The 27,813-nt window shown below is 38.4% G+C and overlaps 1 protein-coding gene and 1 pseudogene across 1 annotated transcript; both read right to left on the reverse strand.

The window, feature by feature from the left end:
• Window positions 1-3,387: 3,387 nt before the first annotated feature.
• LOC119536627 (olfactory receptor 5A2-like) lies at window positions 3,388-4,350 on the reverse strand. Its single transcript, XM_037839468.1, has one exon. It carries the CDS (start codon window positions 4,348-4,350, stop codon window positions 3,388-3,390), a length of 963 nt encoding a protein of 320 aa, XP_037695396.1.
• Window positions 4,351-18,135: 13,785 nt separating this feature from the next.
• LOC119538308 lies at window positions 18,136-19,094 on the reverse strand (annotated as a pseudogene).
• Between the last annotated feature and the right edge of the window lie 8,719 nt (window positions 19,095-27,813).

Raw genomic sequence — 27,813 nt, forward strand, 5'->3', positions numbered from 1 at the left:
CTCTGAAGAGGAAATACAAATGGCCAAAAAACACATGAAAAACTGTTCAGAGTCACTAGCTATTAGGGAGAAGCAAATTAAGACCACAATGATATACTATCTCACACTAATTAGAATGGCTGCCATTAAACAACTACAAATGCTGGAGAGGATGTGGAGAAATTGGAACTCTTATTCATTTTTGGTGGGACTGTATAATGGTTCAGCCACTCTGGAAGACAGTTTGGCAGTTCCTTAGAAAACTAGATATAGAGTTGCCCTTTGATCCATCAATCGCACTTCTCGGTATACACCTGGAAGATCTGAAAGCAGTGATTATGAACAGATATCTGCAGGCCAATGTTTATAGCAGCAATATTCACAAGTTCTAAGAGATGGAAACAACCCAAATGTTCTTCAACAGATGAGTGGATAAATAAAATGTATATACACACATGATGGAATACTGCACTGCAGTAAGAAGGAACAATGTCGTGAAACATATGACAACATGGATGAACCTTGAAGACATAATGCTGAGTGAAATGTCAGGCATAAAAAGAGAAATACTATCTGTTGTCACTAATGTGAACACTGAAAAATGTAAAATAAATGGTTTATAATGTAGAATGTAGGGGATCTAGAAATAGATAGCAATTAGTGAAGTGGGAACAATAATGTAATAAGAACAGATCAGTTGTCATGGGTAAATATAATGTTCTGGGAATGCTCAGGAATGACTATGGTTTGTTAATTTCTGGTGGGTATGGGAAGAATAAGTTCACAGAAATGTAGTTATCTTAGGTTACCTGTTTTTCTTATTCCTTTCCTGCATTGTACTCTATATTTTCTTGAGGTAAATTAGGAACACATTGTAAGTAATGTAGTTATTTTAGGTTATTTGTTTTTTTCTTATACTTTTGTTTTGGTTTTGTTTGAAATGTTTGTTTACTGTCTGTTGCTTTTTTTTGATAAAGTTAATTTAAAAAAAAGAAAAATAAATATGTAGAGGCCCCCTGAAGCACTAGGGGAAATTGCAGAGGTGTTGGGCTTCCACACCTGGATGTTTGCTGATGTGCTCACAAACATTGAGGACTGGTGGGTTGATGTGCCAAACTCTCTATCATGGAACTTGCCTTAAGAAGCCTGTTATTGCAAAGGAGAGGCTAGGCCTGCTTATAATTGTGCCTAAGAGACAACCCCATGCCACCCAAATGCCTCTTTGTTGCTCAGATGTGGCTCTTTCTCTCTAGCTAAGCCAACTTGGCAAATGAAATCACTGCCCTCCCCCCTATGTGGGATCTGACACTTACGGGAGTGAATCTCCCTGGCAACACAGAATATGACTCCCAGGGAGGAATCTAGACCCAGCATCGTGGGATGGAAACCACCTTCTTGACCAAAAGTGAGATGTGAAATGAAATGAAATAAATTTCCAGTGGCTGAGAGAATCCAAATGGAGATGAGAGGTCACTCTCATGGGAATTCCTATGACTATATAGATAACTCTTTTTAGGTTTTAATGAATTGGAATAGCTACTAGTAAATACATGAAACTAGCAAAGTACAACCCAGTCACCTTGAATCTTGAAGACAATTGTATAACAAGGTAGCTTACAAGGGCTGGCAATGTGACTGTGAAAGCCTTGTGAATCACACTCCCATTTATCCAGTGTATGGATGGATGAGTAGAAAACTAGGGGAAAGGAACTAAAGGAAAAATAGGGTGGGAGGTGGGACAATTTAGGTGTTCTTTTTTTACTCTTATTTTTTAATTCTTATTTTCACTTTTTCTGGTGCAAGGAAAATGCTAAACAAATAAATTGGGGTGATGAATGAACAAATATATGATGGTAAAGCGATCAGTTGACAACTATATTATGGTAATGTGATCAATTGATTGTATACTTTGGATGATTATATAGTGTGTGAATAAATTTTAATCAAAAAATGCTAATTGCAATACAATATTTTATATATATATATATATACATATACATATATCCTAAAGACCATTCCCAACATTATTTTGGGGGAAAGAGCTCACCTATTGTGCTATTTTCTCAAAATGCAGTGATGTTTTATACAAGGTCCTGTGTTTGGTCCAACTACTGCTAATAGTTTAGGATTTATATATTTCCCCTCGTAAGGACTGTGATGATTTAATCCTTAAACTGAACACCTTCTTAAGACAGGCTTGATAAAAAAGCAAGAGTATGAAATTTAGGCACAGTAATAACCCAAGGGAGAAAATATTTTTGGCCAATAAGGATAATTTATGTTCCACAAATCACATTTTGTGAGCTTCAAGATACATGATTGCCTACAGTGCAAAGAGCATGAGAGACCTAAATATGCCCCAACATTGCATAAAGGAGATGATTTCTCACATCCCAACATCACATAGGAAGCAAAAAAGGAAATGTATATGATGAACATATGTGAAGTACAAAGTCTACATAATAATGTAATATTATATGAGACTTGGCCCGTAAACTCCGGTGTGCAAGAAATGTCTCCTTTTTGAGTCCTCTTCATTGGTCTCAGTCTCTACGGTACTGTGGTTGCTTTGCTGCTTCCTTCTGAAACTTAAGGACCTGGAATTTATAGAAGGCTCAGAGTTCTGTCAGCTGAGTCCTTCTCCCCTAAACAACCATGACAGTCTTCATTTCTGAGGTTCTGCAGAGCCTTTGGGGTGCTAGCAAGTAACATGCTCCAGGCCCATCAACACCCAGAAATTGCTGACCTTTGACTTTTTCTGTCCTCCAAGAATTTCCCTAAATCTGTTCCTGAGGATGTCCCTTTCCTTCTCCTCTTCCTCTCTTCCATCTCTTTTTAAGGATTCCTTTCTTTCACAAGTTCTATGGGTAAAGTTGAGGGAACAAGCTTCTTTAGGAGCAAACCCAGCCAAAGTTTCTCTCTCTCTCTCTCTCTCTCTCACACACACACACACAACTGAAGTGTTCCTTTTTAAATTATTTTTTTTTATTTTTCATATATTTTATGCATTATTTTATTGGAATAAAAGAAATGTTTAACAATTTAAATGAATAAAAAAAAGAAAGAAACTCAGTGAAGGAAAGAACAGGCTGTATAGAGTCCTGGATTCTTATCACTTCTCTACATATAATATCTAGTAGCTCCTGTCTTCTAAAAGCATTAGAAGTTGTGTGCTTTATCTACCTTGGTTCTAATCAAGGAAACTATCTTTTTAAACTGTATTCTGTATAGGTGTCATTGCCTCAGACAGATTCCTTCTTGATGGCAGCTAAGCATGATCACACTAGAAATCAAGGAAGCTGGGTTTTCACTTCTTTCTGCCTATTTGAGTGACCTGCAAAAGGCCACCTACACATTCTTACCTTCATCTTCCTTGAAAGGATCATAATATCTACTTAAATATTATTCTTACTGAGGTAAACCCATTGCCCTCTTTATTTCCCTCTTGAGGGCCTCTTTTATCTCCTTGTTCCACAAACTATAGATAAGAGGGTTTAACATGGGGATAATAATGACATAGAACACTGAAATCACCTTTTCCTGCTCCAGGGAGTGGTTAGAGCTGGGACGCATGTACACAGAGAACCCAGTGACATAGTAGAGTGTCACAGATGTCAGGTGGGAGGCACAAGTACTGAAGGCCTTGGACCTGCCCTTGACTGAGGCCATTTTCAGGACAGAAGCTGTAATGAAACCATAGGACAAAAGTATAACAAAGAAAGAACCAAACCCAACAAATACAGCTGACAGAAGAAGAACTATTTGACTGAAGAAGGGATTAGAGCAAGAGAAGGAAATAATCTGAAGTACATCACAGAAGAAATTTTCAATGATATTTGGCCCACAGTAGTAGAGATGAAAGCAAGAGACTGTTAGAACTAAGCTCCAAAAGAAACCACTCATAGAGGCCCCAGAGGCCATCTTCCCACAGAATCCAGGGGCCATGATGGCTGAGTACAGCAGAGGGTTACCAATAGCAACGTATTGGTCATAGGCCATGGTGGCCAAGAGGCAGCACTCAGCCAGCCCCATCCAAGCCCCAACAAAATACTGAATAGCACAGGCAAGAAAGGAAATCTCTTTTTTGCTTTTTAAGAGGTCTGAAACCATCCTTGGAATAATGGAAGAAGAATAGGAGATATCTGTAAATGATAAGGAGCTGATAAAGAAGTACATGGGTGTGTGCAGATGGGAGTCCATCTTGATTAGTAGAATGAGACCCAGGTTCCAGGTCAAGGTCAAGATGTAAATCCCTAGAAAGATTGGAAAGAAGACGAGTTGCAACTGTCCTTCATCTGAGAGTCCCAGGAGAACAAACAAGGTCACAGTGGTGTGGTTTCCATCCCATTCCCTGGACCTGCTTTCTGCCATCTGTTGAATAAAGATGAGAGAAAGAAATAGCTTTATTCCAAAAAAAGAAAAAGAAGCACTATTTTCAACCATGCAACTGGCTAATTGTACAATCTTAAAACACCAAAGTTAAATTAATATGTGCCTTCTGTATACAATCACCAACCTCAGCGGGAAAATTATTTGGGTAAATATTATCATTCTTTCTTTTGGAATAAAGATAGCAAAAGGGCATCATTAGTACCATATCTCCCAAAAATATCTTAATTTCATGTTTTACCAGTCAGATTTTGCAAATGTGTGACACTTGGAGTTACACCAACTTAGGAAAAAAAAAATGCCATCTCTCTATATATGCTGAAACAAAAATATTCAGCTTACACATGGCTCTATTAACCTGATGCTTGGAGAAGCCCCTGAATTACATTGGGTCTCATATGAGGAGACTGGAGTAGATGTTCCCTATACTCTCCTTGAAAACTAACATTCAATTATTCTGTAATCAGGGAGGGTCAATGATTCTTCCTGTTTTCAAAGACTTGGAAAGATAAAAGAATAATATAGTAGGATGGTGTGAAGAGTCACAAATCAAGAAGCAGCAGGTTGATACGGATGTGATTTAACCAATTTCATGACTCTAGATAGGCTCCTCAGAACTGAAATAAGACAGGGTTGGAAAAGCCATAAGGATCGCTTCCGGGCAAGTGTGTAATTTCCTTTCCTCAGGTCAGAACACTTGTAAGTTACATTATCTCAGGCAATGATACTTGATGTTCTTTAGGTCAGTGATTCTTTTGAAAATCTGATGGAAACTGTGGTCCCTCTACCAAGCAAAATGCAAATATCACATTTGCCTATGGATTTATTGGATTGTCTGCCATGCAGAAGTTGTTTCCATGGTTCCCATGTTAAAGTCTTCACCTACATGGGAGAGTGATATGGACTTATGAAGTCAGGATACTTATGTGATGGTCATAAGAACAGGGAAATGTGGGCAGGTTTTGGGGAAGCTCTTTTGCTGTCTCATCCTGGCATCATTCAGAAAAAGCAAACACTAACACTTTGGGCTAAATAGTAACTAACCAAAAGAATATTTTTGCTTCAGGCATTGTTATCTTCCCTTCAAGAGGGCATAGCTTTCATTCTTTCTAGGCAATCATTGAAACAAACCCCTCTAAAAACTGCACCTTCATTCAGAAGAACCAAAGTTAGAAAGAAAGTCATAAGAAGCCTTGAAAGGCAGAAAATAGCTGTCAAATGTAGTCTGTGCAATCTGCAAAAGGAGAGAATACAGAAGTCTTTGAGATTTTCCTAGAGAGAATCTAGGATGTTAATGAAATAAAATATGTCTTTGAATTACAAATATTTGTCAGCCTTAGCCATCCAACATGCATCTTTATCTCTAACCATTTCTCAGCTACCCACTTCCCGAAGTAAAGAAAAGGAGATCCCATAGACGTATAAAGCATATCCAGGGAAGTAAGGCCAACAGTTCATTTCCAAAAATCAGATCAGTTATTGCCTCCTCAGTTATTACACTGTTTTGAGAAGGATTCTGAGAGAATGAAGGCACTAACTGCAAAAGAAAGTCAAATGTCTGCTATAGTATGGGAAGTGGAGAGTGGTAGCAGACAATGTATTTACCATCCCAGGCTTAGGGGTGGTTCTGTCCACAGTGAGACTAAATGGAAGGAGAATCTTGAGGAAAGAGAGCAGAAGAGTATATATGACATCACTATCATCTTCAACACCATTGCCAACAGCCATGACAATATAAAGACTTACTGTCCAGCTGCATCATATACTGATCATTTCCTTAAGATCACAGAGATCTGCACAGCTTCCTCTCATGTCCAGTCATTCAATATGAAAACCTTAGGCCTCATGTGCTGTCTATAAAACAAACAGTATTCTGAAAATTTCCTCTCCTGTATTTTAAAAACAAAGCAAGTATTAGATAACTAACATTTAGTGAGTGTTTTCTGTGTTCCAGGTGCTTTTCTCAATTCTTTGATGTTTTTTCTTATTTTAATTTGTCAAGTAGCCCTACAAGATATTGTCCCGGCCGGCGGGACGTTCAATGGAAGCTCCAAATCCTGTGAGGGAGGAATGGTATGGGACAAGAGACGCGAGGAACGACAGCAAGACAGGTTTCTGATCAAGCTGCAAAACTTTATTGAAGAGGCAGGGTATATATACTCTAAGGTAGAGGGAGTGGCTAGTACGAACGGGTGGCGGCCTAGGATTGGTGGCTGCAAAGGTGGGTGGCAGTCTAGGATTGGCTGTTGCTGTTGCTAGGGCGGATGGCAGATGTAAGGCTAGCACAGGATTGGTGGCTACTGTTGCTGGGGTAGAAGGCAGGTAGTAAAGCTAGCACTCTAGGCGCAAATCTTAGGGGCGAACGGCTTTCACTTCCGTAGAAGGCTGAGGGCAACTTAAGCCGCTATTGCATCAGCCCTAGCGGTCATGCTGCATATCTCCGGCATCGCTGAGGGTGGATTTTATACATGCTACCTTAATTGTCCCCAACAAGATATGTATCTTATTATCCCCATTTTACAGATGAGGGCTTGTGTCTCACAGTGGCAACCCATAAAGGACAGAACTTAGGGATGCAAATCCAGACACTCTGGCTCCAGAGTCACAACTTTAATGACTACACACTACTGCCTCTCTAAAGTGTAATGATTGCTGTATTAATCTTATTTCTAAACAACTATCAAGTGAAAAACACTATACTTGCAAAGATGCACAGGAGTCCATAAGATGACTATATCACAGGATGGATATGAGAAGTGTGTCCATAGGGCTGTAATACAAGGCAAGACAAGTCAGAGATAAAATCCCATAGGTGATCACCAGCTGGTTGTGAGTAGGAAGTTAGAGATCTTGAAAGGCCGCTGCATATTCTTTGAAGGAATTACTCAAAAAAAGTTCTCTAAAATGCTGTTTTATTTTCCTAGGCTGCTTAAAGCAAATATCATGAAATGAGTTGGGTTAAACAATGGGAATTTATTAGCTTATGGTTTGAGGCTGGGCAAAAGTTCAAATCAAGGCATCATCAAGGTGATGCTTTCTCCCCCAAACTGTGGCTTCTGGGACTGGCTGCCAGAGATCCTTGGTCCTTACTTTATCACGTGGCTAGGCACATTGTAGTGTCTGGATTCCTCTGATGTTCAGCCTCTGGCTGCTCCATCTGTGACTTTCTCCCTCATGTCTGAATTCCTTCATTTATAAAGGTCTCTAGTAATAGGATTAAGACCCATCATGATTGACATGGGTCACATCTTAACTGAAGTAGCCTCATCAAAAGGTCCTACTTACAATGGATCCAGACCCACAGGAATGGGTTAAATTTAAGAACATGTTTTTCTGGGGTACATACAGCTTCAAACCACCACAAATGTCAAGTCTATTTCTGAGGCATTATTATACAAAAGGACAGAGTGATGGCAATGCACTTGAGCATGCTATCAATAACACAATTGCCATGACTCTTCACATACATACTCTTTCAGGAAAAAAAAATGCTGAGGAAATGACAGAAACTGGGGGAGAATTTAGATTTCTTTCAGGAAGAAGAGATGAGGAGATATTAGAGTATTAATGCTAACTTAAACCATGGGCTATAATTCATAATACAATTACAAAAATGTACTCTCTTCAATTGTAACAAAATGGTAATTGGTGTGAAATGTACCACACCTATACAAGGAGTTTATAATAGGGTGGTAATGGGAATCCTGTATTTTATGTATGATCGCTCTGTAAACCCACAACTTCTCTAATTAAAAAAATGTTTACCAATGTGTGCTGGTATAACTGAGGGACAGAGAAATCTTTAGATGCTAACCACTGCAAAGTTTGTGTCCACAGATGCCTAATAGGTAAAATTATCACACATCAAGCCTTACCTTATGCAGACATCCATGGTAAATAAGTAATCCCATTGTTAGTCTTAGAGGCTCTTTTTCATTGACACATTTTGTTAACCATGCCAGATTCTATTATTTTTTAGCGCTACCTCTTAATTAGTTACCTTTTATTTCCCTCTTATTTTAGTTACCCCTTATTTATCAGTGATTCCTAAGCTTTTTCTGTTTTTGTTTTGAATAGTTTATCTTGAGATAAAGGTTATTTTGACTCTCTTCCTTCAGCTTTTTCTCACATCATTCTTGGCATAATACATTCCTCCTCCCTGTGCTTACTTCCACTTGACACTTCCTGGCAAATGAGAAAAGAAGAAAATGGAAAGAGAATATGAAAAACTGGCCTCTTTCATGCACTCCTCTCCTTTAGCCATTTCATCAGCAGCATTTCTAATGTTTACTTTTCCTCCATTGTAAGTCTACCTCTAATGATGGTTAGAGTGGTTTTGAGATAATTCAACATATGTGTAGACCAGGAAAAAAATCTGAAGAGCTTTGCCTACCAGGAACAATGAGGACAGGATTACTCAGATAATCAAGTACTACATTTATTCTAGACAGGTGGGACTTAGAAGACTTGGGATGCTAACTAAGAGCTGCTTTGGTCCACTCAATTCAGGAATTCTAAACCCCGACCCAGCTGTGTCACCTGCAGACTTCTCAAGTATGAGTTTTTAAATGTAACAAATTAGGTAGTATAGGGCCCTCAAAAATTATCCACCACTCTTATTCTGAGTCTCTGTTCTCCCACTTAATTTACATACTAATTAAATGAATCAGAGTTTGGCTATATAATAGATCATCCTTCTACAGGTTTCTTTTTCAGCTTAAAGGAACTAACATGGAAGAAGGTCCTTATAAAGCTCAGACTCCAAGCACATGATACTGAGTTGCTAAATCTATGAAATTCTGCCTACAACCTAAGTCTTTAACATTCCTTAGAGAAAAGCCCCTAAGAGACTCACCTAATATTTTGAGAAAGCTTTCTTCTCCAGTGAAACAACTTCTTTTACTTTGTGGTATCCCAGACATTCAGAAAATGCCCAACAGATATTTCAACATCTGTCTTCTGAGAGCATCCTATTCCATCAGTACCCTGAGATGAATACATAGCCTATTCTTAGCAATGTTAGACTTGCCCAGTCTCCTTCAGAAATGGCCTAGTTGTAGAATAAGATGGACTTAAATGCTTATGAGCCTTTCCTATCATATCTACAGAGGACTTGAGAATACAGCCCACAACAAAGAACAAACAACTAAAACCATGCAGGCTGTAAACAATGTCCTTCCTGGGTGATAGAGGAGAGACCAATCCTGTTAATTGGTCCCTTGTTTAAGCTCCAAGATTTCCCTTCAGGTTGTTAATCTTTTGAGACAGTTTGGTATCAGGAAACCCTCCTTTAATCCAGCCTCTTTATTCCCCAAGAAGGAATCATGGGGAAAATATAAAGGTCACATCCAACCTTGTTATCCATGAAACAAATTAGGGGCAATCATCACAGACTCTCTCTGGGATTGACACTAGAAAGCTGCAAATCCCTAGCCAGTCAGACTGTCTGCATTAGAGGGAGTCCAGACTCTCCAGGTTCATATGTTGGACAAATTTGTTACCTTTAGATGGTACTCCATGGAGTGGATCATATTCAGAAAGATCTTACTGAGGCTTGGAATAAGGAGGAAGAAATATAAATGGCTCCTTTCTTCTCTCCCATGGACTGAGATGCTTGTGTTTAAAGAAGTAAGATAGTAGGCTAGAGAGAATAGAAATACAAGAGAGGGCAGAGAAAGGAGAAACGTAGAGAAAACCACATAAATTAGTATGAAACTTTGAAAAGATAAATAATATTCAGTAGCTTCCAAGCAGAAACAAGAAAAAGCCCTTCTACTTCCCTCCATCCTACCTCACTACCTTCTCTCTCCAGCTGTATAGGAAGAGAAGTAATTCTTGTTTGGGCAGCCCCATGAAACTAAAATGACTAAAACATATTCCTTTTGTTCCTAAGCACTGGCCTCTCTTTAGGAAAACCCTTGACCCCATATGGGAAGAGCATGTTAGAGTGGAGAAAATAGGCCAGGCTTTGGGGATGGCCAAATATCAGGTTGCAATGTATTAGAAAAAAGTGTCTGCTTGTGCTCATGTTTTATACCCCATCCAACCATCTGTTTGAAATTGTCACTTAACTGTATGTGTCAGGATAATTTTTAAAATAGTATCTAGCTTTTTACATAATAATTATTCCTGTATCTCTTTGGCCATTCCATTCTTTCAGGTGGCTAGGTTGTCAGCAAAGGGATGTGACAGCAAATAGAAGTTGAAGCAGAGGTGATAAGGCCAAAAACTTGAGAGAACCTGCAGAGTGGCTTATGGGCAGAGCCCACAGGAGACAACACAACCATCAGACAATTTGGAAAACACAAGAGCAGAGAAGACCTGAACACTTATTGAATTGAGCCTGGGTTGGCAGCCAGGACCTTAAGAATAGTTGTGGGGGTTTAGGTAGAAAACCATCCCACAGTGAGGGCTTGAGCCCCACAGAGTTTCCAGTGCTGTAGTCGAGGATGGGTCAGCATAACAATTTCTACTTAACCAAGAGTGGCTGAAAGTAGTGTAACCATCAGACCTAATGGGCCTTGAGGGTGTGGATAAATGGAATTCAGTAGCAATCCAGTTGTGATTTGACAGCTGCAGATCTGATGGAAGAAAAGATATTTCAGGATTTGCTGATGTAGAAAGATGTCAAGGGCCAGATGTTCCCCTCAAACTGAGACACAACCTAGGGAGGTGTGGGAAGGACCATGAAGAGGCTGATTTTTTTCCCAATAGAGAAGAAAAGAGAACAATAATAGAAATAAAGTTCTAGAAAAATAAGGAAAAATTTATTTCTTGAATAGCTGAGTTTGTGGATTGATTGTCAAAAACTCTTGAGGCACAGGCTCAGCCTTCCAGATCGATCGCTAGTGAGGATGGCTCTGCAAGTGACAGTCGTTGCTTTTCTGAGTTGCTCTCTTTCAGGATCCTTCCCGGGTTGGCATGGCCCATGGAAATCAAGAGAACTTGCCTGCCAGAAAGACATGAAGAAAACCTAGGAAATTAGCAAAGGAAAAAGAAAAGACAGCTTGACCACCTCTCAGAGAATATGAGATCATGCAACAAATGCAGAAGTCAACTAATGAGAAAGTCTATGCAGACAAGAGAAAGATGATGAGGGTCTATCTGAAAACTAAGATCAAGATTTTGTAGCACTAGCTACATGTGTCATAACACAAGTTATTACATGTGTTAAAACTTATCCTTATAAAACTATTTTAAACTTTACTTTTCAGTCATACTTAGTGTGATGTTTTAGAACCATTCATTAAAGAACGAAACACTAAGCATGCAAAAAAAAAATTCTTGAATGCATTATAAGTAATGCTTTTCACCACGTGCAAACTAACAGACCTATTGAATAGGGTCTTCATTTATTTGACCATTTCCTTTGTGTAACATATGCCATTTCCAAATTTTCAATGAATGTCTTTGAATATATTTACTTTAAAGCATAACTAAGACCTGAGTACAGTATCCTGCCTCCAAGATGGCCCCAGTGATCCTTGCTTCATGGTGTTTATGGACTTGGGTGGTTTCCTCCTTTATTGAATAGGGCTAACCCATGAAACCAATAGAACACTGGCCTTCTGCCATCAGCCACATAACTTTTCCGGTATTTGAGTGATCTGTCTTGGAGGTGGACTCTCCAGTCTCAGTACAGGCTTCAGATGACTATTTGAATGCAACACAACCCTGAGACAAAGCTGACCTGAACTACTGTGTAAAATAATAAATCTTTATTTCTGTTTTAAGCTACCAAGTTTTATAGTAATCTGTACACTAGAATACATAATTAATATACTGTGAGTCCACTTAGTCAAAAAGCATGATTCTTGGTGAATATTACAAAATTATTTTTGGAAGAAGGAAACTTTCAGTTTTAATGACAGAAAAACAACTGAAAGTGGGTGAAACAATAAAGTGAATCTATTGGATCATGAAACTGAGGTGGTCAGGGAAAATTTGATCCAGTGGCTCAAACAGTATTCAGTTTCTTTTCTTCTGATTAGATGCCTTATGTGGTAATTGTTCCATTCTATGGCTAATTTCCATAACTGTAGCAAAATTGCTGGCATGTTTCAGATCTCATAGCCTCACTCCACATCACCCAAAAGAAAGGAGAGTCTCTTCTGACAGCTTCCAGAGAAGAGAGTTAGGTTTTCTTTTCCAGAAGGCCCAGCAAAAATCTCCTTGCAACTTTCTAGCTTTGATTAGGCTATGCCTCTGTATTAGTTTCTTATGGCTGCCATAACAAATCACCCCAAATTAGGTGGCTTGAAACAACAGAAATAAATCAAGGTGTTGGCAAGATTGGTTCATTCTGGAGACTCTGAGGCTGAATCTCTTTATGCTTTTCTCCTACTTTGGCATTCCTTGGCTTGTAAATGCATGCCTACCATCTCGGCTTCCTTCGTCATAGAGCTGTGTGTCTTCTGTCTCTCTGTGTCCTAATTTGCCTCTTCTTATAAGGACAACTGTCATTGGACTGAGGGCCCACATTAATCCAATATAAGCTCATCTTCACTTGGTCTTAATTACATCTGCCAAGATCCTATTTAGAAATAAGGTCACATTCACAGGTACCAGAGGTTAGGAGTTGAATATTTCCTTTGGGGGAACAAAATTCAACCCAATTCAGACTCCACTTCTACCCCAAGCTAGTTGCAGTGGCAAAGTGATTGTATTTCCTCATTGACTAAAAACAATCAGGAGTCAACCCCTAAATGAGGTTTGGGGCTAATTCTACTCAAACAATGAAGGCTGGAGATGGAAAAGCGGATTCCTCTACCAATTAAAAAATTCAAAATACTCCTCTCAGAAAGAATGATCATGGATTCTGGGCAGCAAAATATAAAGAAACCACTATTCTTTGTAATTTAACTATCAATGTAAAAAATAAGGAGTATGTGTATTATAAAAGTCAAGTAATTTTATAGATTTATAGAATCAGAAAACCTGATACCATTCCCATTCTTACTCCTGTTAAATAGCAACCTGTTCTTTTTTTAAAAAAAAATACAATAACTTCTTTAATCTCTCTGGGTATAATAATGTTGGAATTTTGTTTTTTCATATTATTATGCTCCCCTGAATTGTCTTTTTGTCATTAGAGATCTTTTTCTCTAGGTTGTTTGTTTTGGGGACAGTATCTGGTGATCCTTAACTGTCCCTTCTCATTTTAGAGTGAGGCACTAAACACCAAGATTTGCATCTTGGTGTTCATGGTCAGGAATTGTCCTCTGATGGACTTTACAGCTTTGTGACCTGCAAGGATCCTCACAATTACTCTAATGGACCTCTTCCTTATGTATCACTGGGTATTTTCTCTTTGAGAGGTTGTTCTCAACATAGGAATTCTTTAGGCACCAGCCCAGGTAACTCCAACCCAGCTAAGAGTGTTCCAAAAGTTGAATATTGAATTAAAATGGATGTGTGGTGAGATAAGAGACATATGCCAGAGAGAATACCCCTTTTCACTATGTGGAAATTATCTTAATTCCTCTGTTTTTATCATCCCACTTTAGTTAAGTCTGACGGCCCTAAGCCCATAGACCTTGGTTCAGTTTTTCAGAGAATAAATCTCCAGTCCCCTGCTAAATGAGAGAGAAATGTTGGGGGAGAGCAGTTGCCTGGATGCAAGTGGATGGGAGAAAATTGGCCTAAGAATCTGATTCTTAAATAGAGTTTTAGTTTAAGTCCCACCCACCCTGTGGATTTAACAAGTGTCTTCCATTCCTGATCCTTTTAGGGATTTTTCATGGTAATCAACTTGCTTGTTCCAGGTCTACCCTCCTAACCCTCCCCAGACCCATAGCTTTCTGCTTTCTCAAGTCTGAGTTAGTTGCACCATGTACAATTTTTCCAGCTCCCAATTTTTATTGTCTGCTCCTCTTCATACTCTACTTAGTGGAGTATGTCTTAGTGATACTTCATACTTAGTGATATTATGTTTGTTTGTATTTTTAACCTTCCATTGCCAACTTATGTGGGTTCCAGTAGGGATAAGAAACAAACAAACAAACAAAAAAGCATGGATTCAATCCATTATGTTTACCAGAATATTATAACTACTTTAAATTTTTTTAACATTTTATATTCTCAATGTAAATAAATGACTATACTATACCATTACTTACTGCATTTTCTCCAACAGTGAGATCAGGAAATTTTTTAAATTTATTTTAACATAAATAGTCATGATAATGGTATTTCCCCCATAACTCTACCTACATGCCATATAAATTATTCACTGTTTTTTTTTTGTTAAGCATTTTCAGAAACATTACTGAAAATGTGGATAATGTCAACATTGTAAGAATCAAAATACTGCCTCTCAGTGCCAGATGGAGCCTCTCTGGCAATTATATGTCAGGTTCAGCACCATGTTGAGGGGTGAGATAACCTCTGCCAGCCTACTTATTCCCTTAGCTTACAGTTAAAATATTAACTATGAACCCCATTGTGTATCTTATATGTGGAACGCCCCCACCCATTATCACTTTAATCTTGCCCTCAGAAAGACATGTTCAAGTCCTAACCCCCAGTGCTGTGGATATGAGCTCATTTGTAAATAAGATCTTTGAGGATGTTATTAATTAAGGTGAAGCCAAACTGAATCAGGATAGACCTTTACCCAATATGACAAGGTCCTTATAAACAGAGGAAATTTGGACACAAGAACAGTAGGAGACAAAAGGAGACAGATGGCCATGTGACAGAGGGAGACTGAGCTATAGATTGCTGGCAAGCCACCACAAGAACCCCATGGACTTCAGAGAAAGTGTGGTCCTGCTGACAGCTTGATTTTCATCCTCTAGCCTCCAAAATTGTGAGAAAATAAATTCTTGTTGTTTAAGCCAACCCAACATGTGGTATTTCTTATAGCAGCCCTGGAAAACTAAGATACCCCCTCTGAACCCTGGCAAACAAATACACCCCCTCTGTAGCACATGGATCACTTTTACTCCCTAAGACTTTCTTAAGATGAAAACAATGCTTTTCATAAGAAAGAGGTTTTATTAGAACAAATAAGAATATCCCATGCAATAGCAAAGTGATAATTTATGCATGCCAATTTTTCTATTAAAAGACTGACAATTCACATCTGACATCATGGTTTCATATCAGAAGAGCTTTCCTATAAGAGAGAGATGAAACCTTTATTCTTCTTTGAGATTTCTCTATGTGCCAGCTGCCTGTTTATTTCTAGAATACTGTCCCACCAGAGTATGTGGTTTGTCTCTCTTCCAGCTAGATAGTGCCAGACATCTAGTCTAGCAAATGTGAATAGAGGTGCTACCACATCCAGTTTATAAAAGTCCCAAGCCAGGATTGCAAGAGACCTCTGTGGCAATTTCTTTGCTTGTAGGGAATAGGGGAACTTTATCCTTGGCCAGATTTATAATCAGTATCACACACAGGAGGAAGGCTACAGCTTTGGCCAACATTAGAAGCATGAAGGTAAGGGGTGGGAACATGAGAAGGGTGAAGTTGGAATAAAAGCAGCAGAGTTCAGATATAAACCATTGATTTTTCTTTCCCAGTTGGTTAGGAGATGTTACTGACATGGAGACAAAACATCAAGGATTCAGGGAAGTTAGTGATAGGTCAAGCTGATGAAAGAATTCTGGGATACATGGATAGCTTATTCACAAACAGTCATGGTTTCCCACTTTATTTTTATGTCAAGGAGATCCAGATCAGTTATCTGGACACGGAGAAGTGAAATGCAAGTGTTTCCTCTTTACACAGATGGTCACTGACTAGGTAAGCTGTAGGTTTTCCCAGGTTTAAAACTAGAAACAGGAAATTGTTAATCTTTAGGGGGAAAAGTTAAAACATCATTAGAACCTGGTTTAATGCTCCAGTCACTAATTCATGAGTGTGTGTGTAAAATCATATATATGGTACCTACAAAAACATTAGGAGAATACAGGTGGTACATATGGATAACAACCAGGTTTCCACAAAACTCCAAAATTAAACTAAAAAATCAGCCCATAATTGATAAGATAAGTGCATTAACAAAGGGATTTTAGAGACAAAATATTAGAAAAAAGAAGAAGTTCTCAATCTATAAATAGCTTATGATAGAAGTAAGATGGTCATCCAGGAAAACAGGTGATTTCCTGGCCAAGGGCCTCATTCTGCCTGGCTTTGTGACAAGTGTATCCCTAGCATGGAGCTTGGCACATCGGGTACTGGTATGCATTGTCCACTTCGCTGATTCTTTCCTCCCCAAATAGACTCTCAAGTATAATTTGGCTTCCCATGCGGTTTCCTCAACAGACAGAGAATTGTGCCCCTGGCACAAATGTAAGCTTAGCAGTTATGTTTTTCACTGAAAACGTATGCAGTTAGTTGGCTTATGCAGCTAACCATTCTGACCTTGATTCTCTTTGGTCCATCTGGAAAAGTTTTTAAGTCTGATGACTTAAAAATGGATACTCTTAATTTCTCTTTGCTATAGTCCCTCCAGACCCACTTTCCAGTGCATCAAAGCCCTTATGAAGATAACATTTTCTACCAAACTAAATGAACATTTTCTATCTTTTGGCTCAGATACTGATAAATCATTATAGCTAAATGATAATAATAAAAACAAAAATAATACCATTTCTTAAGCATTTACTATACTTGAGGCACTATGGTAAGCACTTACTGATTCATTTAATTCTCACAATAAGCCTAGGGGATAATTATTATTTTTATTCCCATTTTACAGACAAAAAACCAAAACACTCAGTGTCCAAGTAACTTGCCCAAGGGCACACCAGGACTTTGTATCCATTTATCTATGGTCTACCCAAGACAGACCACAGCTGTATATTATTGCTTTGCTGCCAGTTCAAGGACACATAACAAGTTCTGACACAATGTAAGGGAGAAAAATCACTGTCTTCAATTCATTATCTAAATTCCCTCCCAGAATTTGTTGCAAACTCGGTGAAAACAAACAATGCTCTTCCCCAAATCTGAGTATGCTCCTTTTCTCCAGATTCCTAAAGAATTTTTAGTGTTGATTAGAAAGCTGTTACTTTAGGCTCAAGCAACAATTCATTGGTTTTGCTTCTATTATTTCAGTGACTGCTTTTTGTATAGTTGATTGAATTGGCCATGAGGTTGGCCCATTTATTCACTCATTGAGACCCTAAACAGACCCATTGTTTTTTGATAAACAAAATTAATTTTTTTAAAAAAGACCCTAAACAGAAGTTCTCAATCTCTTTCTTGCTTTACTACATCCTAAGAGTTACTACTATGCCCCCACCAGTCACAGTGGCTAACTGTGGCAGTGATTCTCAGATAGGGAGGATATTTACCCTTGTGATCTTCATGTGCCCTGAGGAAGCATTTGAGAATCTCAAAAGAGGGGAAGGCAAATGGGCTTCAGAAAAATGTCAGCTTCTCAGGTGACTATGCTCTGTACTCCTATCCCACCTTAAGAATCACTGCCCTGAATGCTGGACTGACCATTTTTCAATGGTTTTCCTCCTACAGATGTGAACTCAATTTTGGTATTTGAAATTGTTCAATCTTTGTCATGGTGTTTTCTGCTAAACTGAGCATTCAAAATCTCAATCTATACAATCCTGGTCATTCTGGAAACCAGTAATGACCAAAATTTTGTTCTAATAATCAACAGATAAGCTGGTAAGGGGAATAATGAAAATGAAGAAATAGTCTGGTCCACATAAATCATTGGTCAGTTAACAGTCTTAAAACTGTAAAAATGTCTGCACAATTGCCACAGCTCACAGCTTCATTATAAACATTAGCTTAGAGTCAGAAAAATGAATGTCCATGAGAAAGCACATGGTCCCTTTACACAGCTTTCCTTGTGGCATTTTTAATCTCCTTATTCCTAAGACTGTAGATGATGGGATTCACCATGGGGAAAACCACAGCATAGAATACGGACACCACCTTGTTCCAATTTAGAGAACGGCTGGAATTAGGTTGCATGTACATGAAGAGACCAGAGCCATAGAAGAGGGTCACAGCAGTCAGGTGAGAGGCACAGGTGTTGAAGGCCTTGGTCCTACCTTTAGATGAGCTGATTTTTAGCACAGCAGCAACAATGTAACCATAAGAAATGAGAACCACAAGGGCAGACACCACTCTCAAGACAACACCCACAATGAAGGTCACCACCTGGCTGGTGAAAGTATCAGAGCAGGACAGAGCCAGGACTGGGGGAAGGTCACAGAAGAAGTGGTTGATCATGCTGGGCCCATAGAAATCATGATGATAGACAGAGTAGGTTTCAATGAAAGAACTAAGGAATTCACTCACCTGAGACCCAGCCACCATCTTTAAACAAAGTGTGTGGGAAATGAAGGCTGTGTAGAACAGTGGGTTGCAGATTGCGGCATACCGGTCATATGCCATGGCTGCCAAGAGAAAGCATTCTGTCAGCCCCATTCCACAGAAGACAAAGCATTGTACTGCACAGCGAAGGAAGGAAATGGTTTTCTGCTCTGTGATGATGTTAGAGAGCATCTTCGGAGCCATGGAAGTTGCATAGCAGATGTCCATGAAGGACAGGTTACAGAGGAAGAAGTACATGGGTGTGTGAGGTGAGAATCCATCCCGATGAGGGCAATAAGGCTCAGGTTCCAGGCTAGTGTCATGAGGTAGATTCCCAAAAATAACACAAAAAGGAAAATCTCCATTTGGGCATGATCTGAAAATCCGAGAAGGATGAATTTTGTCAAAAATGTGTTGTTCCTTCCTGTAGCCATAGAGCTGCTTCTTGCAAAAAAGAAGGAAACAATCCTATAGTCAGATTTTGTTTGTTATTATATGCAAGGATATTGCCTGGAAAGTCATAAGGGCTGTTAATATCCAGTTAAAATCCCAGCTATTTCTTAAGCAAGGTCCTCTCAGAGGAAGTCAGCCTGTGATAATCTCTTCGCACTATTTTAAATGTTTATACTACATGCCTTGCGGACTAAAAGAGATTGAGAGTCAGAAACCAGAGTTGTTTCCTCAGATCCATTCCTAATTCACTGGATGACTGTAGAAAGGTTATTTCAGCCCTCTGGGTCTTCATTTGCTCAATTCTAAAATGAAAGGGTTGAATAAGATTTATTCCACAGTCCCTTTGGATTTAGATTTCTTATGAATTTTTTAGACTTTCTGACTTGAAAATGCAAACCCAGTTTAAGATAATAAAGTTAGACATTTGTCATACTTTCTATTTCTTTATTATAAACATTGAAAAAAAGAACTGAACACAATGGGCTATAATATTATACATATTCCATTTTGGAAGTGAAAAACCAACCCAGAAGAAGCCATTCTCCTAGGTTAAATACATATATATATATTAACAAAAATTTTTCTAATTATGTAAATTTTCTGTAAGTCATAGCATGAAACACATAAAAAGATCAAAATTTGGAACAATACAATCAGCACCAGAATTGGATAGAAGGACTATCCCCATAGATTGGGGTTAGAGCAAAATCAAATTTGCAGAAATTGACTGAGCCATGGTCGAGAGCCAGCAGAAACCAGTATTTTCTGGGCAAGAAAAATGAGGAAGAGGGGAGGATTCATTAGATATTAAAAGGCAATAATATTTAAAGACAACTTTGATATCATAAAACCAGACCAGATTATCAGTCTAAAGACATATAATAAGCCTGTATATGTTTTGTGATTAAGAAAGGACAGGTTGGCATTGACATAAAATGAGGAAATAAAAATGGGAGTAAAAAGACAGAAGTTCCCTAGGGAAGATTCAGTATTGAAATGAAAGTTGGCTATATTTCATTATTTGTATAGAATGTGGTCGCCCATGCATGTTTGCAATTAATTATATCTATCTGATTGTGTTTCTTTGTTTTTCATCATGTTAAAAGCCCCTCCTAGCTTTATGTTTTCTAAAAAATTTTAATTTCCCTACAAGTCAATGATTGGGCAGCTAAAGCCAAGAAGTGTCAAGACCACTTTTGACAATGACATCAACCTTGTAATCCTATCAAAAAGGGATATAATAGCTTTTTGATGAAATCTCCCCTACCAGTAGGTACGCTACTCAAAGGCAAGCAGATTTTTGTCTGTTCTGTTTATTGAGCTATCCTGAATGCCCTGAATACTTCCATAAGCACCCAGTACATGTTTGTTCAGTGAAAAAAGGATTGTTTTGTACTGATGATCAGCAAAGCCTAGAATAGTGTTTGGCCTTTATTGAGTGCTCAGTTATAATAATAATCACAAACACTTATTTTATGCTTACTGTGTACTGGGCACTGTTCTAGAGTCTTAATTTCTACTGACCCATTTAATCCCCCTAACAGTTCCTGGAGGTGGGTAATGTTTCTCTGTCTCTTTTACAGATAACAGGAGCAACAGACTGTAAATTTACAATTGTCATTTTGTGGGAAGGAGCTGGACTTACTAAGTTACTTCACTCAGAAGTATCCTGGGATCTCATGCTGCAGGAGAAGAAATATTGGTTGCTTTGCTCTGATTACATCTTTTGCAAACTAGTTCATCTGCATTTTCCAATGCTCAATGCCTGGTTTATGGTTCAATTTTTTTATACTTTGAACTCATACAAATAATAATAACTGCCCCTAGAATCTCTGGTCCTTTGTTACTGAGTCTGTAAAATGGCCTTTGGGAGCTCATTACTTTAACGGGCAGAGGTAGCCACATTCTTCCTCTGAGAGGCTGCCTTCTGTTACCCACTCCTGGGTCCAAGGTTAAAAACCCAACCATTATTAGAGAGAATCAAACTTTTCTGAGAGCTGATTGTTCTCAGGAGCAATGGTGAAAGGACCCAACCCATAGCCAGAGTCTTCTTTCAGTCCCGGATCTTACTCTCCTCTGGGCTTTCCCTGATCTGGTCCAGTTAGATTTCCTTTGTGAGTTGGTGGCAGCCTTCTGCTTTAAGATGACCTTTTTGGATGTGAACCACACAGACAAACAGACCAGACCTTGTACTAAAATACAGTGATTAAAAACACAGTTTCCCAACAGAGAAGGTTGGATTCAAATTCTGGCTCTGCGATTTTATCAATATAAATGTGCACAAAAATTTTTAAGTTCTTTATCAATTTCCTTATTTGTAAAACTGGTGGAATAACAATACCTACCTCAAAAGGTGGATGTGATATTTAAATGAGATGTGAATAAGGTCTTAAAACAGTGCCTGTGAATACAAAGCTCTCAATAAATATTAGCTGATAACATCATCAACTCTGTCTCTAGGATCATAACCAAGGGATGTCTTTCTTTTCTGACTTTTTATTGTGATGAAAACTGTTCATTTTCTCTTTAATAGTTTGGCTGCCACTTAAGAACTTCCACTACCTGGATGTGTCACTGTGGGCAAGTCAATTAAACTCTCTGGGCCTGAGTAAATTGGGCTCACTTTCTATATTCCCCTCATGTTCTGAAAGTCTGGATCTGGAAGTATAGCAGAAATTTTAAGAATTTTATTTCCCTTTTTTAATACTTTTCCTAAAGTGAAAAGTTTTACAAAAAGGAGTTAATATGTTTCATGGATGGTAGAATTATCTTCTACTTGAAGGGATATAATTGCTGAGACTCTTCACATGTAGTGGGTAATGGCTGAGTTTAGGGAAGGAAGCTTAGCAAGTAAGACAGTTGAAGGAAATGGAGATAAACTACCTCTGAAATCAACTGTGAACAACAAACAGCAAGGAAGTTCTTCACTAGGTGAAGCATTGTTAGCTGGGTTGGGGATAAACTGATCCAGGAGATCCTAACACCAAATTAAGATTTGGGGTAAATTTAAAGGTTAAATCCATAATTAGGATCTCTACATTTCCTGGGGGTTAGAAAAGCCTGATAAAACAGGATGGCAATAGATTTTATCTTCATGCCAACTCTGATTAAATGATAATGATTAGCTACAGAGTAAGATTGAGAAGCTCAAGAAGAACAAGCAAATCATAAATTAGCAACATCTGCCTTGGGCAGGAAAATGTAGAGTGGAGACACTCACAGTACTTGTTAACCAATTCTATAAGAAATTTGAAAATGAGGAAGAAAATCACCTTATTAAATTCAACTGTTTATTATCATAAACTCTTCAAACTCTTACCCAAATCAAATTTCAGTTACAGTTGAATTGCAGAAGTTTAAGTAAACAGCAAAAAGTACCAAAGCATGGAAGCAACCCAAGTGTCCATCAACACATGAATGGACAAACAAAAGTGAGATACTACAAAGAAATATTATTCAGCCAGAAAATATGAAGTTCTGATGCATGCAACAACATGGATGAACCTTGAAGACATCATGTTGAGTGAAATAAGCCAGACACAAAAGGAAAATATTGCATGATCTCCTTTAGATGAAATATCTAGAAGAAGCAAATTTCATAGAGATGGGTAGTAGATTATAGGTTACCAGGGACCCAGAATGAGGGAGGAGAAGGAATGATTGCTTACTGTGTGCAAAGTTTTTGTTTGAGGTGATAAAAAGTTTAAGGTAATGGGTATCGGTAAGAGTAGCACAATATTGTGAATGTAATTAATACTAATAAACTGTACACTTGAACATGGTTAAAATGGGAATTTTGAATTGAACATTTGTTACTACAATAAAAAGTTAAAAATAGGACATTGTGGTACTGGCTAATGATAAATATATAGATAATTGGAATATAATTGAATGTCCAGAAGTAAACCCATACCAAAAAATGTATCAATGCAACTACAACATTAAAGAAAATAAAACTCACATGGAATTATAAATGTTGAGAAGCAGAGGATGTGACTTTAAAACTTAGCTCAACATTTATCTCACTAGGATTCTATGCATCTTACAGTTTGCTCACTGACAGCATCTCCTAAAATATTATTTGCCTTCATGTTTGGGTAACATGTCAACATAGCTGTTTTGATGAACCTATTTTAATTATTTTAAAACAAAGTCCAGAGAAAACTCCATTATCTTGATTCTCAAATTGGAGTCTGAAAAGTAGTAAAAACTTGAACCTGATAAAGATCCAAAGTCTTTTCACCAAGCAGTCCTATATAACAAATCCAAGGTAAAGATGCATTTACAGATTTCAGAATTCTTTTAAAAATATTAAAAGAGGAAAGGCATTAGGCTAAAAGTCCTAAGACCTGAGTTCCAATCCCCCTTTTACTGTGGACTTCTTGACTTCTCCAGGCCTCAGCTTCCTAAAATGAAACCATGAAACTTAAATAGAAGAACTCAAACTGTATGATTACATCTAAGATAAATCTACAAACTAGCTGCACAGTGCTGCCTAGTTGAGATTCCCTATGGGGAATTGCTGCCATCTTGTGGAAATGTGTCTAAATTGTAAGGTCAGTTTTAAGAACGACCTTTGGGGACTAAAATGCATGAGACCCCAGCACTGTAATAATGATCATTAAGAAACACATGACACCCCCCCCCCCATTCTCCAGGCACTGTACCGTGAGTTCCTCAGGCATCTGAGCTCAATACTACACTGCGGTTCAATCTTGGTAAAGAACCCAGACCAAGGAGATACAGCAACTTACCATACTTAATGTAAATAGTGAATAACAGTAATAAACAAATATATTTTGATAAAGGTGATTGTATAGACACTGCATAATTGTATGAGGCTCATATGACATAATCCTATATGAAAAGCATTGTAAGAGCTCTTAAAATGGAAGAGATAGCATTTTGATTTTTAAATTGCCCATTTGTCTCAGAAGAGACACCTCCAAATATAATATTCTGATACCAGTTTATTAGAAATAGCACAGGAATCTATATAACTGCTGTTCCCAGCTAACTATATGTTTTCATTAAATACCAATATTTTAATTAAAATGCCACTTAATGTATCATTTTATGTGTTTCTCTCTAAATATAAAACTTTCCATTACCACTGATATATTGGAAGTTTCAGTTAAGATTTAAAATACTTGTTAATGCAAAAGAAAAGCTAAACTTTCACTTCTTTTCAAGGCCTTTAAAGACATACATGAGTCAACACCATCATGACTATGAATTTTTCAAGAAGGCTTTAAGTGTTGCTTTGACTAAAATCCCATTCATCAGAATTTCCCTCAGGAACCCTCGAAGGGAGTATTCTAAAAGAAGACAAACAAGGTGCACTGGTTGGTTTCAGAGGAGAGTGGTGATTCCTGAAAGAGTCAGTTTTCTGTCACTTTCATCCATTCCTGAGATCTAGCCCAAAGGGAGTATAAAAAGAATGGTGGAAAGAAGAATCTGAAAAAGAGTGCTGACTAATATTCATGGGGCATTGGAAGCACAAGCAGCACTAATGCCAGTAGTGTGGGCAGCATCAGGAGATGGTGCTTTCAGTGCAGTTACATGACACGTGCCTTCAATAGCAGCATCTGCAGCTGCAGCATGGAGCTGGTGTGCCTCAGAGTCCGTGACATCTGCAGTCAGGTACCTGCAGGAAACACCATCCTGACTCCAAACTAACACAAAGAAAAATGGTAGACAGTGCAATGGAAGATTATTGTACAAACACTTGAAAAACTTAAAATTACAAAAAATATGTGAGACAACACCTTTATAGCTCCCAGAACTAGGAGGAATTTGGAGGAATCTGGGGTTCCTGACGAGTGAGTAAGGAGAAATTCTGGAACACATTGTTTTATGGCTGTATCAAAATTATGCTTTAAATCTCTGTCCAGTGTGGCCAGAAATGATGGGTATGCATAACACTACTAATTTAAACTCTGAGATAAGAGAAAATAGCCTAGTCAAATGTGTAGAGGGTAAAAATAGAAAAGGAAAGGAGATAAGACTTTGAGGAATATACCTACATGGATGGGGGGAGGGGACATGAGGAGAATGAATTAGTAAAAAAAAACGATTAGTATGCTATCCCTCGTGTCCGTTCTGCTCCGAACACAAATGCACACATGCACATACAAACATTTTCCCTCCATGCTTGCAGTTCTCCCAGCCATGTTCTACATTTGCAAGAAGTGAAAACAAAGAAACAATAAACTGATGTAGCCAGTGACTCCCTGCTTTCAGAATAACTCCTGGTCTATACAATACTCCTTATTGACCACACGTTGCGTGACTATCTTGACTTCAAGAAATGAGACTTGCTTCTGCTTTAGGATAACTCTCATGAAAATTGATTACTTGTCTCTAGCTCTGGTTGCTCTTTTGTGATTGGGTTGTTTTCAAATTACCATCTCTCAAATACAACTACTTGGTTTGGGTTGTAGCTACTTTCCTTCCTGATCAGCTGCCCATTTAGACTTAAACCACCATCATTTCACCTTTCCTTACTCTAAAAATCAGATTAAAAGAATAGCCTGGCACCCATTTGCCAGGTTCTTTCCCTCACTCAATCTACCTCATGAAGAGGGGAAGGTAGGCAAATCACTCATGGTCAAAGTATAGCCAAGCTCTTCCACATTAACATCTTGATCTTCTGTCAGTTATCAAGAGTAATTCATTGTGAGGTGATTGTTTATTTTAAAGAATGGCTCCATTTCTTGACCTCCAAGAAATGCATCCTGGTGATGAACCCTATGGCAGACACTATGGAGAGTGATGCTGTTGCTTACACTGTCCTTGGGTGATCTCATCCAGTTATATGGCTATAAAGACTCTTCTAGGCCAGTGACACTCAAAGTTCTATCTCCAGCCCTGACCTCTCCATCAAGTTCCCAACTCATGAACCTAACTGGTCTTCTGATATCCAATGGTTATGTATTCAGCATCTCAAAATTAGCATACTGAAACAGAACTCTTGCTTTCCTCCAAATTCTTGTTCTTTCCTCAATATTCCCTTTCCCAGTAAATGGTACCATCACCCACCAGCTACTCAAGCCAAAATCTTGGGCTCATAACTGATTCCCCTTTTCCTATGTCTAGGCCATTCTATCTCCAAAATATAGTATCTGAAATACAACCACATTTCTTTAACCCCACTCCTAACACTAAGTTCAAGCCACCATCATCCCTCACCTAGGCTAATCAAATTTCCAACCCATTATAACTCATTCTCCAAAAAGTAGCCAGAATAACCTTCCAAAAATATAAATCTGATCAGTTTACAATTTTCCAATGGTTTCTCCCTGCAGCTTCCCAAGTCCTTTCCTACAACCCAGCCTGGCTCTCCAGCCTCATGTCATAGTGCTTCCATTCTCCTTCACTATGATGCAGCCCCACTGGCCTTCTGTCAGGTTCTACACTAATTTCCACAGCAAGGCCTTCACATGTGCTATTCCCACTGCTTGGATACTACTGTGCCCTGATCTTTTAATGTATTGCTCCCTCACACCCTCAATGAATTCAAACACCACCCTGCTCTGCTCTCCCTACTCACTCTGTCACATCACAATTTCCTCTTGATAAGTGCCCTTATCATTCTATAAAATGGTTTTATTTATTTGTGGGTTTATATGAAACCTCTCAGTAGACTCTATAAGAACAGAGTCATTATCTAGTTTACCTCTGCATCCCCTCCATCTAGAACAGTTCATCATTCATAGTCAAGCTTCAACAACCTTTTGTTGAATGATGGATAAATGAACAGAAGGAAACAAATCTTTCCATTTCTAATACTTTCTTTGGCACCTTAGGAATTAAAGCAAGTGAACATTTGAGGAAAATGATTTTTTTTTTTTTTTTTGCTTTCTCAAAAAATAAGCATCAGGAAAGAGAAATTAAACAAGAATGCAGTAATTAAGCTACCATTTTAAACATTGTCCTGCATCTATAGCGGATGTAGATTGAACAGTGATGGTTAAGCTCATGTGTCAATCTGGCCAGGTTATCATGTCCAGTTGATGGGTCATGGAAGAATTGGCCTGATTGTTATTGTGAGGATATTTTGAGGACTTAAATCATCAGTGAGTTGATTGCATCTATAGATGATTACATCTCCTATCAACTGAGGAGATTCTCCTCAACAATGAGAGCAGTCTCATCCAATCAGTTGAAGGCTTTAAAAGGAAAAGTGATGATTTCATCAGCCAGAAGAGAGAATTTCTATCTCTACTCCAGCCAGCCAGCTTCTCCTGAGAGATTCATCAAAAACCTTCATCAGAGATCTTAGCTTGCAACCTGCCCTATGGAATTTGGACTTGCTCATCCCCACAATCGCGTGAGGTAATCCTTATAAAAATCTCTTAAGATTTGCATGTATTTTCTGTTGGTTCTATTTCCCTAGAAAAGCCTGGCTAACACAATTGTGTACCCAATTTGGGCATGTTCTTGGTCTTAGCCCACAGTCTTCTGGGTGTGGACCCACTGTAAACGAGATCTCTTTAAGATGTTACTTCAGGTAAGGCAAGGCCCAACTATGTCAGGTTGGGCTTCAATCTGCAATACTGGAGTGAAAGTCAGATGGAAAGAGAAGCCACAAAGAGCAGCCAAAGGATGGAAATCAACAGAACTCAGAGAAAGGAGAAGACATTGCCAGGTGCATTGCTATGTGATGGAAAAGCCATGGGCCAAGGATCCTCAGCGGCT

The sequence above is a fragment of the Choloepus didactylus genome, chromosome 6 (genome assembly GCF_015220235.1).
Source record: "Choloepus didactylus isolate mChoDid1 chromosome 6, mChoDid1.pri, whole genome shotgun sequence".
Taxonomy (NCBI): domain Eukaryota; kingdom Metazoa; phylum Chordata; class Mammalia; order Pilosa; family Megalonychidae; genus Choloepus; species Choloepus didactylus.